Genomic DNA, 15,639 nt, shown 5'->3' on the forward strand with positions numbered 1-15,639 from the left:
CTCTAGTGTTTTATGTCCTCCGTATTGGAGAAGAAAGATGGCGAGTTCAACGGTGAGCCTGTCAGTTAGCCTTAATTTTCCCTCAGCATTCAGCCCAGCTGACAATTCTATTTCCTGATTGTTTAACACTTTTTCTCTCTGGCCTCCAGTGATTAAGCCACCCTAATCTTGGCCACAAGGCTACAAGGCTAAAACCTCCAATAACTTTTGAACGGATTATGATAGAGACATTGTTTTTTATTAAAACGGGTTTCCACACAGTTAATATATTATTTTACCAATTGGTCAAAATATGTGTTTTTGATTGGACACCCTACATACAACTGGAATTATTCATTACCAGCACCAAATCCATTTCAGATTTCTCTGAAGGGATACAACAGATCTGTTGAAAAAAACATATTCCACTGCTCACATTTCTTCCCTCTTCAGCTACTAACTCTAGAGAGAGATACTAACATATATGCCCATCAAAATAATCCTCTACAAACTCTGTATCGACGTCTCTGCAGTCTACTGAGTCAGACCATTCATACTGCCACGAATAACCTGCTGCTGGTAGAGCCAAAAGGAATGGAAGCCCCTACCTTGGTTGACTGACTGTGACTCTGTTGAAATGGGACGATACAGAATGCTGCAGAGCCCACACACACACACACACTAACACACACACACACTAACACACACACACACACACACACACACACACACACACTAACACACACACACACACACACACACACACACACACACACACACACACACACACACACACACACACACACACACACACACACACACACTAACACACACACACACACACACACACACACACACACACACACACTAACACACACACACACTAACACACACACACACACACACACACACACACACACACTAACACACACTAACACACACACACACACACACACACACACACACACACACACACACCCCGACACACACACACCGACACACACACGCTCAGCCGCCAGCCACTGAGAGACAGACAGATAGACAGTAGAGGGTCAGTGAGTAAATGTGTGCAGGGTAATGTGCATTAGCTGTCTTTGTCCGCTGTGATCGTCCCAGGGCACAGCTCATACAACCTCCCCATAGACACTAAAAACAGCAGAAAATGGATATCAACAGAAAGCACGCTGTGTCCCAAATGGGACTCTATTCCCTTTATAGTGCTCTACTTTTCCCCTTTATAGTGCACTATATAGGGAATAGGGCGCCATTTGGGATACAAGCATGGTAATAACTACATTAATATGCTGGCTCACTGCTGGGACTATCTCAATCTCTCTCTCATCTGGTCAATTTGTTAGATTGAAGTGTAAATTAGAAAGCTGTGAAAGCAATAAAGTTTGGTACCAAACCGCCTGCAATCTCCATAATGGCTCTATTAAAATTACTTTTCTGTGTTCCAACTTAGCACAGCTATCGTATGTGTGTGTGTGTGTGTGTGTGTGTGTGTGTTTGTGTGTGCCTGCTTGTCTGCATCTATGAGAGGGGGAGAGTGTGTGTGCCTGTCTCTGTGTGTGTATATGTCTCCATCTCTTAGTCTTTCTGTGTGTGTCTAGGAGGTCTATATCAAATGTTTCCACCTCCGTGTCCATGAGGAGCGGTTTCTATAGTAACCTGCTCAGCTCAGTGCACTGCATTAGCTAACACATGGAGCAGAAAAATACACACTTCTCTTCTTCTCTTTTCTCTCATTCTCTCTGTCCTCTGACCATTCAACTGAGACATATGGACACCTGGTTCAGCTGATACTTCAGGGAGAAGGAAGAGAGGAGAGAGGACAGTGGAGGAGAGGGGGAGGAAAAGAGAGGAGGAGAGGAGAAGGAGAATGGGGGAGGAGATGAGAGGGAGAAGGGGTGCGAGGAGGGTGGAAAAGGAGAGAAGTGGGGGTTAGGGGGTGGAGGGAGCAGGGCCCATTAGGCATAAGGGGGAGAGAAGGGGAAGAGGGAGGAAGAGGAGAGGAGAGAAAGAGAAGAAAGCTCTGATTGATGGCGTTAAGAATACCAAACCACAGAAAGTTTCATCAAAGGGCAGGCAGGGATCAATATAATAAGGGTTGCCTGTGGTTCTGGAACTTCTACCAGACAGACAGTCACAGTCGGAGGCTGAAGGTCAGAGCAGTTGACAGCACCACTTTCACTACCAATCACAAATATCTGAGGTTGCAGAGTTTACTTGTTCAGTCCCCTGCTGTACATCAGTCTTTCTGTGTCTCTGTGTGTGACTACTTCTGTATGTACATCAGTCTTTCTCTGTCTCTGTGTGTGACTGCTTCTGTCTGTACATCAGTCCTTCTGTCTCTCTGTGTGTGACTACTTTTGTCTGTACATCAGTATTTCTGTCTCTCATTGTGTGACTACTTATCTCTGTACATCAGTATTTCTGTCTCTCTGTGTGTGACTGCTTCTGTCTGTACATCAGTCCTTCTGTCTCTCTGTGTGGGACTGCTTCTGTCTGTACATCAGTCTTTCTGTCACTCTGTGGGTGACTGCTTCTGTCTGCATCTGATTCACCATGCAGACAGATTGATTACCTGCTGAGGGGGTGAATCTGCCTTCTGTCTCTCTCTACCTACTGGGTCAAAGCAGGACATACTGTTGTCTATGGGGATAGTATATGCGCAGGGTGTAGTGCTCTACACAGAGTTACCTTACAGGGTTACTGTACTTCTGTACATGGCTGCCATGGACCAATCCCGGCGGAACTGTACGATTCTAAAATAGAACACTGAGATCACTAGTGTTCTAGAAACACACCCCTCCAAGTAGAGTCAGAGGGATTCTGTACCATGGAGCCCAGCAGCAGTTCCAGAAGTGTGATTCCATTGTGTTCCACAGTGTTGAAGGGTTCCAGGGAAGTGGTTCCATTATACTTCACAGCATGGAGGTCCAGGATTAACACAACTCTATCAGGGATTAAACCTAGACCTCTCCCTCAACCTTACTGATCTTGTCTGTTTCATTCTCTACTCTCCTCCTCCTCCCTCGTTACTTCTTTCTTTTCAGGCTGGGGCTGGGATAAGAGCTTGCTCTGAGGGATTTTCCATTTCCATTAAGATATTGACCCTGGCATTTTCTCATTCTCTCCCTGCTTTAGTTTCAACCAGGAATTACAATGTAGCCACTGCACTGCTTTTGCCTTTGTACAGAAAACTCTCTCATCACGTATACACTTAACAATTCTCCTTCTGTCTCTTCTGCTGCTTCTCTCTCTCTCTCTCTCTCTCTCTCTCTCTCTCTCTCTCTCTCTCTCTCTCTCTCTCACTGTCACTGTCTCTGTCTCTGTCTCTGTCTCTGTCTCTGTCTCTGTCTCTGTCTCTGTCTGTCTCTGTCTCTGTCTCTGTCTGTCTCTCTCTCTCTCTCTCTCTCTCTCTCTCTCTCCCTCTCTCTCTCTGTCTCTCTCTCTCTCTCTCCCTCTCTCTCTCTGTCTCTCTCTCTCTCTCTCCCTTTCTATGGATGGCCCTCCTTCTCCCTCCCTCCCTCCCTCCATCTCTCTCTCTCTCTCTCTCTCTCTCTCTCTCTCTCTCTCTCTCTCTCTCTCTCTCTCTCTCCCTTTCTATGGCCCTCCTTCTCCCTCCCTCCCTCCCTCTCCATCTCTTTCTCTCGCTCTTTCTCACACTCTCGCTGTAGCAAATAACTTACGCACCATAAATCTGATTGTGAATTTATCTTTCTGAATATTTATCTCTCACATTTAATATTGGAGTGATTTCTCTTTAAACATACGATTTCTGATCCCTGCAGTATTACTGTTACACCCAAGGTCATTTATTTTACCACTGAAGTGGTATAAGTAGTTAGTATTCTATTAACAAAAGCATACTGGCTGCCAGCTCTGTATCCCTCTATATTTCTACACGATGCTTGGTTTTAAATCAATCACTGTGAGCTGTAGGACACCTATTTACCCAAATCTCCTGTTGAAAAAGTAGACTTCATATTTATTAATTTCATCCTAAAGACATGACTCTAAAAATGAAACTAGAGAAATAAATTGATTCCTCAAAATGTTTAACTTGTTTTTCTTACTCTGGTCTGTCTGTCTGTCTGTGTCTGTCTGTCTGTCTGTCTGCCTGTCTGTCTGTCTGTCTGTCTGTCTGTCTGTCTGTCTGTCTGTCTGTCTGTCTGTCTGTCTGTCTGTCTGTCTGTCTGTCTGTCTGTCTGTGTCCACCCGTCTCTCCATCCTCTCTCTGTCTGTTTGTCCTCTCTTCATCTTCTTCCTATAAGGGTTTTCTGGACATTGATCTAACGGACCTGAGGAAAGGAGGGGCCAACATCACAGGCTTCCAGCTGGTCAACTACACAGAGCAGAACGTCAGCCGTACCATTCAGCAGTGGATGGAGTTCGAAAACAAAGACGCCAAATTCCCCAAGAGACGCCTGAAGGTCCTACACTCCACATACATACACACACTAGTCTCTTTAAACAGACGGGTTTCAATGCTCCAGCTTAACACGTCTGTGCAAGTTCCGGCGTCAGTTGGGACAGAAAGTGCGAGTTGGAAATTGGAAGCGATTCTCTGGTCACGTCATGCCGCTTCTGTGTCTATTTTATTATTTTATTTTAGCGTTTTAAGCCCTGTTTCCCAAACTCGTGATTTGTTGAGAGTATGTCTGAAGAGGACACTCCCTGGTAGATCCCCCCCCCCCCCCCCTTTGAAATGTCCAAGAAAATCCAACATTGTCCCCAGACCTTGTGCCGTTACCTATCTTACGTTGCTCCATGGTCTGGGAGCATCCGAAGCACGTGTGCATGTACACACCTAAACACACACACACACACTTAAAGTTACACTTTGGGCCATCTCTGCTCTGATCTCTCTATAAATCTCTACTCTGACCTCTCTATACCGATCTCTGCTCTGATCCCTCTATAATGATCTCTGCTCTGATCTCTCTATAATGATCTCTACTCTGACCACTCTATAATGATCTCTGCTCTGATCTCTCTATAATGATCTCTATTCTGACCTCTCTATAATGATCTCTGCTCTGATCTCTCTATAATGATCTCTACTCTGACCTCTCTATAATGGAGTCTGCTTTGATATCACTATAATGATCTCTGCTCTGAGCTCTCTATAATGGAGTCTGCTTTGATCTCACTATAATGATCTCTGCTCTGATCTCTCTATAATGATCTCTGCTCTGATCTCTCTATAATGATCTCTGCTCTGATCTCTCTATAATGGTCTCTGCCTTACTTGCTTCCATCACCTTCCTCTTGAATTAGTTTTATCATGACCAAACCCTTTCAATATGTGTTGTTTTAAGTGAAATGAGGACGTGTCTCTCAATTCAATTTCAATTCAATTCAAGGGCTTTATTGGCATGGGAAACATGTGTTAACATTGCCAAAGCAAGTGAGGTAGACAACATACAAAGTGAATATATAAAGTGAAAAACAACAAAAATTAACAGTAAACATTACACATACAGAGGTTTCAAAACAGTAAAGACATTACAAATGTCATATTATATATATATATACAGTGTTTTAACAATGTACAAATGGTTAAAGGACACAAGATAAAATAAATAAGCATAAATATGGGTTGTATTTACAATGGTGTGTGTTCTTCACTGGTTGCCCTTTTCTCGTGGCAACAGGTCACAAATCTTGCTGCTGTGATGGCACACTGTGGAATTTCACCCAGTAGATATGGGAGTTTTTCAAATTTGGATTTGTTTTCGAATTCTTTGTGGATCTGTGTAATCTGAGGGAAATATGTCTCTCTAATATGGTCATACATTGGGCAGGAGGTTAGGAAGTGCAGCTCAGTTTCCACCTCATTTTGTGGGCAGTGAGCACATAGCCTGTCTTCTCTTGAGAGCCATGTCTGCCTACGGCGGCCTTTCTCAATAGCAAGGCTATGCTCACTGAGTCTGTACATAGTCAAAGCTTTCCTTAATTTTGGGTCAGTCACAGTGGTCAGGTATTCTGCCGCTGTGTACTCTCTGTTTAGGGCCAAATAGCATTCTAGTTTGCTCTGTTTTTTTGTTAATTCTTTCCAATGTGTCAAGTAATTATCTTTTTGTTTTCTCATGATTTGGTTGAGTCTAATTGTGCTGTTGTCCTGGGGCTCTGTAGGGTGTGTTTGTGTTTGTGAACAGAGCCCCAGGACCAGCTTGCTTAGGGGACTCTTCTCCAGGTTCATCTCTCTGTAGGTGATGGCTTTGTTATGGAAGGTTTGTGAATCACTTCCTTTTAGGTGGTTGTAGAATTTAACGGCTCTTTTCTGGATTTTGATAATTAGTGGGTATCGGCCTAATTCTGCTCTGCATGCATTATTTGGTGTTCTACGTTGTACACGGAGGATATTTTTGCAGAATTCTGCGTGCAGAGTCTCAATTTGGTGTTTGTCCCATTTTGTGAAGTCTTGGTTGGTGAGCGGACCCCAGACCTCACAACCATAAAGGGCAATGGGCTCTATGACTGATTCAAGTATTTTTAGCCAAATCCTAATTGGTATGTTGAAATTTATGTTTCTTTTGATGGCATAGAATGCCCTTCTTGCCTTGTCTCTCAGATCGTTCACAGCTTTGTGGAAGTTACCTGTGGCGCTGATGTTTAGGCCAAGGTATGTATAGTTTTTTGTGTGCTCTAGGGCAACAGTGTCTAGATTGAATTTGTATTTGTGGTCCTGGTGACTGGACCTTTTTTGGAACACCATTATTTTGGTCTTACTGAGATTTACTGTCAGGGCCCAGGTCTGACAGAATCTGTGCATAAGATCTAGGTGCTGCTGTAGGCCCTCCTTGGTTGGTGACAGAAGCACCAGATCATCGGCAAACAGCAGACATTTGACTTCGGATTCTAGCAGGGGGAGGCCGGGTGCTGCAGACTTTTCTAGTGCCCGCGCCAATTCGTTGATATATATGTTGAAGAGGGTGGGGCTTAAGCTGCATCCCTGTCTAACCCCACGACCCTGTGTGAAGAAATGTGTGTGTTTTTTGCCCATTTTAACCGCACACTTGTTGTTTGTGTACATGGATCTTATAATGTCGTATGTTTTACCCCCAACACCACTTTCCATCAGTTTGTATAGCAGACCCTCATGCCAGATTGAGTCGAAGGCTTTTTTGAAATCAACAAAGCATGAGAAGACTTTGCCTTTGTTTTGGTTTGTTTGGTTGTCAATTAGGGTGTGCAGGGTGAATACATGGTCTGTTGTACGGTAATTTGGTAAAAAGGCAATTTGACATTTGCTCAGTACATTGTTTTCATTGAGGAAATGTACGAGTCTGCTGTTAATAATAATGCAGAGGATTTTCCCAAGGTTACTGTTGACACATATTCCACGGTAGTTATTGGGGTCAAATTTGTCTCCACTTTTGTGGATTGGGGTGATCAGTCCTTGGTTCCAAATATTGGGGAAGATGCCAGAGCTAAGTATGATGTTAAAGAGTTTTAGTATAGCCAATTGGAATTTGTTGTCTGTATATTTGATCATTTCATTGAGGATACCATCAACACCACAGGCCTTTTTGGGTTGGAGGGTTTTTATTTTGTCCTGTAACTCATTCAATGTAATTGGATAATCCAGTGGGTTCTGGTAGTCTTTAATAGATGATTCTAAGATCTGTATTTGATCATGTATATGTTTTTGCTCTTTATTCTTTGTTATAGAGCCAAAAAGATTGGAGAAGTGGTTTACCCATACATCTCCATTTTGGATAGATAATTCTTCTTGTTGTTGTTTGTTTAGTGTTTTCCAATTTTCCCAGAAGTGGTTAGAGTCTATGGATTCTTCAATTGCATTGAGCTGATTTCTGACATGCTGTTCCTTCTTTTTCCGTAGTGTATTTCTGTATTGTTTTAGTGATTCACCATAGTGAAGGCGTAGACTCAGGTTTTCCGGGTCTCTATGTTTTTGGTTGGACAGGTTTCTCAATTTCTTTCTTAGATTTTTGCATTCTTCATCAAACCATTTGTCATTATTGTTAATTTTCTTCGGTTTTCTATTTGAGATTTTTAGATTTGATAGGGAAGCTGAGAGGTCAAATATACTGTTAAGATTTTCTACTGCCAAGTTTACACCTTCACTATTACAGCGGAACGTTTTACCCAGGAAATTGTCTAAAAGGGATTGAATTTGTTGTTGCCAAATGTTTTTTGGTAGGTTTCCAAACTGCATTCCTTCCATCTATAGCATTTCTTAATGTTACTCAGTTCCTTTGGCTTTGATGCCTCATGATTGATTATTGCTCTGTTTAAGTAGACTGTGATTTTGCTGTGGTCTGATAGGGGTGTCAGTGGGCTGACTGTGAACGCTCTGAGAGACTCTGGGTTGAGGTCGGTGATAAAGTAGTCTACAGTACTACTGCCAAGAGATGAGCTATAGGTGTACCTACCATAGGAGTCCCCTCGAAGCCTACCGTTGACTATGTACATACCCAGCGTGCGACAGAGCTGCAGGAGTTGTGACCCGTTTTTGTTGGTTATGTTGTCATAGTTGTGCCTAGGGGGGCATATGTGGGAGGGAATGCTGTCACCTCCAGGCAGGTGTTTGTCCCCCTGTGTGCTTAGGGTGTCAGGTTCTTGTCCGGTTCTGGCATTTAGGTCGCCACAGACTAGTACATGTCCCTGGGCCTGGAAATTATTGATTTCCCCCTCCAGGATGGAGAAGCTGTCTTCATTAAAATATGGGGATTCTAGTGGGGGGATATAGGTAGCACACAGGAGGACATTTTTCTCTGTTAGGATAATTTCCTTTTGAATTTCTAGCCAAATGTAAAATGTTCCTGTTTTGATTAATTTACTGGAGTGAGTTAGGTCTGCTCTATACCAAATTAGCATACCCCCTGAGTCCCTTCCCTGTTTCACACCTGGTCGTTTGGTGGATGGGACTACCAGCTCTCTGTAACCTAGAGGGCAACCAGTGGGTCCGTCTCCTCTATACCAGGTTTCTTGCAGGATGACAATGTCTGTACTCTCTCTTTCTCTCTCTCTCTCACCGCTCCAATCCCTTCCTCTCTCTCTCTCTCTCTCTCTCTCTCTCTCTCTCTCTCTCTCTCTCTCTCTCTCTCTCTCTCTCTCTCTCTCTCTCTATCTCTCTGTCTCTTGCTTTCTCTGTCTGTAGTATACCGGAGCGTTGACATATGATGGGGTGAAGGTGATGTCTACAGCATTCCAGAACCTTCGGAAACAGAGGATAGACATCTCTCGCCGTGGCAACGCAGGCGAATGCCTCGCCAATCCGCCGGCACCATGGGGCCAAGGCATAGATATACAGAGAGCCCTGCAACAGGTACACCCACACACACACTACTCTGCTGGTAGAAATGAGGGATACTCCCACTCACTCTTACACACACACACACACACGCACACACACACGCACACAAACGCACACGCACACGCACACGCAAGCACACACACACACAAGCACAACAACATACACAGACAAGCTCCTGAGTGGCATGTTGGCTAACCCATCCTGAGTCGGGCCCTGCTGAACAAATTAGATCTGTATTCTGTCACCTAACGTTCCCATTGAGTCACCTATGAGCTTCCTGGATGGAATGTGTTATCACGTCAGGTAAACAAAACCTGCCTGTGATCATCATGGAATATGACATCAACAATGGAGTTTCGTAATGCAATGTTCTGAGATGGGAATGAAATCAAGTATTACGGACAGGGTGACAGAGCAGCCAGGTCACTCAAGATTCAAGTCAACCTATGTCCTCACACATTTCCTTAGTTAAGGGCATAATTTTATGGTAGTTTGCAAGCATGTACAGAAGAAAGAGTCTCTGGTTACCATGGAGATGACCTTATTCACATTTATTTTGGGAGATAAAGCTTCTACATTCAAGACAAGATAATCACATTGATTCAGAAGATAATAAAACATGTTTATATGACTTCCTAGCACGTCAGGCTAACTTACAGAGTAGGTAGCTAGCTCCCCAGCTAGCTTTTCAGCCATGGATTGTGCACCTTCCATTGTTTAGCTAAGTAGCTAACTAGATGGTGGATGTTTTCCTCTTGAAACTGGGGCAGATGAAAGCAATACTCACCTCCACAAATGCTGTTGACATTGATATCCAAACTGAATGAGGCACAGAAGGGTTAAGGGACCTCATGGGCGCACTTAAGTTTTTCACTTAAATGAAGGGGGAAATTCACCTTAAAATGTGTTGTCAAATCAAACCAAATGGTATTTGACACAGGCACCAAATACAACAGGTGTAGTAGACCTTACAGTGAAATGCTGAATACAACAGGTGTAGTAGACCTTACAGTGAAATGCTGAATACAACAGGTGTAGTAGACCTTACAGTGAAATGCTGAATACAGCAGGTGTAGTAGACCTTACAGTGAAATGCTGAATACAACAGGTGTAGTAGACCTTACAGTGAAATGCTTACTTACAAGCCCTTAACCAACAATGCAGTGTTAATAAAATACCTTAAAAAAATAAAGAAATAAAAGTAACAAATTATTAAAGAGCAGCAGTAAAATAACAATAACGTGGAGGCGATATACAGGGAGTACCGGTACAGAGTCAACGTGGAGGCTATATACAGGGAGTACAGGTACAGAGTCAACGTGGAGGCTATATACAGGGAGTACCGGTACAGAGTCAACGTGGAGGCTATATACAGGGAGTACGGGTACAGAGTCAACGTGGAGGCTATATACAGGGAGTACGGGTACAGAGTCAACGTGGAGGCTATATACAGGGGGTACAAGTACAGAGTCAATGTGGAGGCTATATACAGGGGGTACCGGTACAGAGTCAACGTGGAGACTATATACAGGGGGTACAGGTACAGAGTCAATGTGGAGACTATATACAGGGAGTACGGGTACAGAGTCAATGTGGAGACTATATACCCGTACTCCCTGTATATAGCCTCCACGTACAGGTACAGAGTCAATGTGGAGACTATATACAGGGAGTACGGGTACAGAGTCAATGTGGAGACTATATACAGGGGGTACAGGTACAGAGTCAATGTGGAAACTATATACAGGGAGTACGGGTACAGAGTCAACGTGGAGGCTATATACAGGGGGTACAGGTACAGAGTCAATGTGGAGGCTATATACAGGGGGTACCGGTACAGAGTCAATGTGGAGACTATATACAGGGGGTACAGGTACAGAGTCAATGTGGAGGCTATATACAGGGAGTACGGGTACAGAGTCAACGTGGAGGCTATATACAGGGGGTACAGGTACAGAGTCAATGTGGAGGCTATATACAGGGGGTACAGGTACAGAGTCAACGTGGAGGCTATATACAGGGGGTACAGGTACAGAGTCAACGTGGAGGCTATATACAGGGGGTACAGGTACAGAGTCAACGTGGAGGCTATATACAGGGGGTACCGGTACAGAGTCAACGTGGAGGCTATATACAGGGAGTACGGGTACAGAGTCAATGTGGAGGCTATATACAGGGGGTACAGGTACAGAGTCAACGTGGAGGCTATATACAGGGAGTACAGGCACAGAGTCAACGTGGAGGCTATATACAGGGGGTACAGGTACAGAGTCAATGTGGAGGCTATATACAGGGGGTACAGGTACAGAGTCAACGTGTAGGCTATATACAGGGGGTACAGGTACAGAGTCAACGTGGAGGCTATATACAGGGGGTACAGGTACAGAGTCAATGTGGAGGCTATATACAGGGGGTACAGGTACAGAGTCAATGTGGAGGCTATATACAGGGGGTAGAGGTACAGAGTCAACGTGGAGGATATATACAGGGGGTACAGGTACAGAATCAATGTGGAGACTATATACAGGGGGTACCGGTACAGAGTCAATGTGGAGACTATATACAGGGGGTACAGGTACAGAGTCAATGTGGAGACTATATACAGGGAGTACGGGGACAGAGTCAATGTGGAGACTATATACAGGGGGTACAAGTACAGAGTCAATGTGGAGACTATATACAGGGGGTACAGGTACAGAGTCAACGTGCAACTGACTTAAAGTTAAGGATGCGTTACAGGAAACTTCGAGAGAAAAGATGAGGGGAAATTCACTTAGGATGTTTTATGCAACCATGCCCAGAATCTGAAGTCAAATTGGTCAAAACGATATGACCTTAGAGAGAGAGAGAAACAGAAAAGAGACGGCTCAATAGGTTTTCAGACAACCTGAATAAATAAATGTTGCTATGTGATCATTAGTAATTGCCCTAGACGTGCCTGCAGAGAACTGTGCTGTGAACTGGATTGATGATCAATATCTGCTAGCAGTAGGGGGCTGGTTTCTGATACTGACGATGCTACTAATTGGATGTAATCATTTAGATGTTATTGTATATTTCAGTTGGGCCGTTGACTTAAGCTTTTTAACAGACAGATCCTCTCTGAGTCTCACACGGGTCTCTCTGGTGTAGCTCTGTGGAACTGTGATCTTAGTGATGCAAACACACACACAAACACACACACATACAGACACGGACACACAAACACACCTGCACACCCTCTTGTGCGCACACACGTTCATCCACCTTCCTGAACACACACACACGGACACACACACACACACGCGCGTGCGGACGCACGGACGCACAGGCACACACACACACAGTGTCTCCGCGGCTATGTCTAGCTGTCATCTGGTCCGAGTGAATGCAGACATCTGCCTGAGGGCAGAGAGGAGTTTGATGTTCCGCTCGCTCAATTAAACCCATCATTCTGCCAACACTAACATGCTGCACTGAACGCACACTACACACACACAAACGCTACACACTTAAACTTAAATTCATTGGGGGCATGGACTCTACAAGGTGTTGAAAGCTTTCCACAGGGATGCTGGCTCATGTTGACTCCAATGCTTCCTTTAGTTGGCTGTATGCCCTTTGGGTGGAAGACCATTCTTGATACACACAGGAAACTATTAAGCGTGAGAAACCCAGCAGCTTTGCAGTTCTTGACACAAACCGATGTGCCTGGCACCTACTACCATACCCCATTCAAAGGCACTTAAATCTTTTGTCTTGTCCATTCAGAGGCTGACACAAACACAATCCATGTCTCAATTTCTCAAGGCTTAAATACCCTTCTTTAACCTGTCTCCTCCCCTTCATTTACACTGATTGAAGTGAATTTAACAGGTGACATCAATAAAGGACCATAGCTTTCACCTGGATCCACCTGGTCAGTCTGTAATGGCAAGAGAAGGTTTACCTAATGTGTTGTACAATCAGTGTACACACACACACACACACACACAATACCAGCTACACACACACACACACACACACACACACACACACACACACACACACACACACACACACACACACACACACACACACACACACACACACACACACACACACACACACACACACACATAATGCACACACACATGCTCCAATGAACATCCAGACAAGGCTGTTGAAGAAACAGAACTCCAGATGATGTTTCCTGTCAATGAGGCTAATAGAATACTACTTTATTATGAGTCCTACACCTAAAGACCTAGATGGTAACTGCTTCCTGTGTCTCTGTGTTATCGATGCTATATTCATTCTGTCCCTCCCCGTGTGTTAGGTGCGTATCCATGGCCTGACAGGTCATATCCAGTTCAATGAGAAAGGACGCAGGACCAACTTCACCGTCAGTGTCATGGAGCTAGCCCCCTCTGGACCTAAGAAGGTGGGTCATGAGATCTGTAGGATCTTATAGAATCGTATAGGATCTAATGGGATCTAATGGGACCTTATAGGATCTTATTTGATGTCAAGTGTGAGGACTCATGTCCAGTAGTGTTTCATTGCAGTCTCATATTATATCAGTACAGTATCAGATCAAATCAAGGTTTCCTTCATGGCCCGGCAGTTTTTTCACTTGCCTGTTTATCTTGTATGTGAATCAGGTGGGCTACTGGAACGAGGACGAGAAGTACGTGAGCACAGCCACCTTCATGAGAGGAAGCAACGACAGCAGCTACGGCCTACAGAACAGGACCTACATAGTTACCACCATCCTGGTCAGTGTGTGTGTGTGTGTGTGTGTGTGTGTGTGTGTGTGTGTGTGTGTGTGTGTGTGTGTGTGTGTGTGTGTGTGTGTGTGTGTGTGTGTGTGTGTGTGCGTGTGCCATGTTTTCCGTTGGCACCGGACATATGACCGGCATCTTTTTCATTTTGAAGACGTTAGAATAACAGTCCACATTTCCTTTTCCTCACCCCAAAAGATGAGTAATGAACAGCAAAAGCACTAGCCTATGTCAATCTACCATCCCTAAAGTAGAGAAGTTGACCTATTCTATTGTTCAGCTTGTAGAGAAAGAGAGCCTATTCCGAACACTCTGGGACAGTTGTGGGATGATAGATCCCAAATTCATACAACCTGTAGTCCTAGGCTACATTAAAGCAATGTATATTAAAAATTATTTTTTTATTTAACTAGGCAAGTCAGTTAAGATCAAATTCTTATTTACAATGACGGCCTACTGGGGAACAGTGGGTTAGCTGCCTTTTTCAGGGGCAGAACGACAGACTTTTACCTTGTCAGCTCGGGGATTCAATCCAGCAATCTTTGGGTTATTGACCCAACGCTCTAACCACTAGGCTACTTGTCTCCACGGATATGGTCTGATTTTTGGCTAGGATACTCTGAAGCAAGTCATAATATGAGTCTTAACCTCATAATATGTAGTAAATGTTCAGGTTTCCAACAATGAAGTATATGTTTTCAAAATGTATACGGCCTACGGCTCATTGCAAAGTGGTGTGAGACGTGCTGGTGAAGCCTGTGCATTTTCTGTTTGAGATGCTGTAGCAGCAGCTCCCGTGCTGTCTGACAGATTTTCTGCTCAGTCTCTGTATCTGTATGTCGTGAGCGTGTGATAAATAAGATACATAACGAATATACACACGTGCCAATTTAATTCCACTAAATGATGCTAATTAACCTATAGACTGATAAGCAGGACCAGTCAAACATTATTTACGTCGACTGGTATTTCCAACAATGAATAGGCATGCTAAAAAACATTATTTACGTCGACTGGTATTTCCAACAATGAATAGGCATGCTAAAAAACATTATTTACGTCGACTGGTATTTCCAACAATTAATAGGCATGCTAAAAAACATTATTTCGCAATGGGATTTTTCTATTCTTCTGCCGGACAATTGACCTTTGGCATTTAAATTATTTGTCTTTTCCATTTTTTTTTTTACGGCCATGGCCGGTTAATACCGGTTAACAGAAGTCCTGGTGTGTGTGTGTGTGTGTGTGTGTGTAAGAGTTCCTCTTAGCACTGACAGGACATAAATTCCCACTGACAAAGACACATTTCCATCCCTACCTCTTCTTTTCTTCTCTCCTGGCCACCCTGTTAGCCTATAGCCTGGTATCCTGTTAGCCTGTTAGCCTATAGCCTGTTATCTTGTTAGCCTATAGCCTGTTATCCTGTTAGCCTGTTAGCCTATAGCCTGTTATCCTGTTAGCCTGTTAGCCTATAGCCTGTTAGCCTATAGCCTGTTTCGTATTTCCATCACATCGCAGACTCACAGAGACTTTACTCAGTATTGATGTAATGTGAGAATGTGTTCTCCTCCCTGCTGCTTCCTTCACTTCCCCAGGCCCTTTGATGTCTCCTGCCCACAGAAAGGA

General features: G+C 44.0%; 1 protein-coding gene across 2 annotated transcripts in view; it reads left to right on the forward strand.

The window, feature by feature from the left end:
- LOC139366480 (glutamate receptor, ionotropic, AMPA 1a) overlaps positions 1–15,639 on the forward strand; it is a 181,134-nt gene that overhangs the window by 109,007 nt on the left and 56,488 nt on the right. For both annotated transcript variants that reach the window (XM_071103992.1, XM_071103991.1), the window contains exons 6-9: positions 4,260–4,418; positions 9,116–9,283; positions 13,569–13,673; positions 13,894–14,007. In XM_071103992.1, the coding sequence (XP_070960093.1) occupies positions 4,260–4,418; positions 9,116–9,283; positions 13,569–13,673; positions 13,894–14,007 (546 nt within the window). The remainder of the gene's footprint in view (positions 1–4,259; positions 4,419–9,115; positions 9,284–13,568; positions 13,674–13,893; positions 14,008–15,639) is intronic.

The sequence above is a fragment of the Oncorhynchus clarkii genome, chromosome 14, assembly GCF_045791955.1.
Source record: "Oncorhynchus clarkii lewisi isolate Uvic-CL-2024 chromosome 14, UVic_Ocla_1.0, whole genome shotgun sequence".
NCBI classification, from domain to species: Eukaryota; Metazoa; Chordata; class Actinopteri; order Salmoniformes; family Salmonidae; genus Oncorhynchus; species Oncorhynchus clarkii.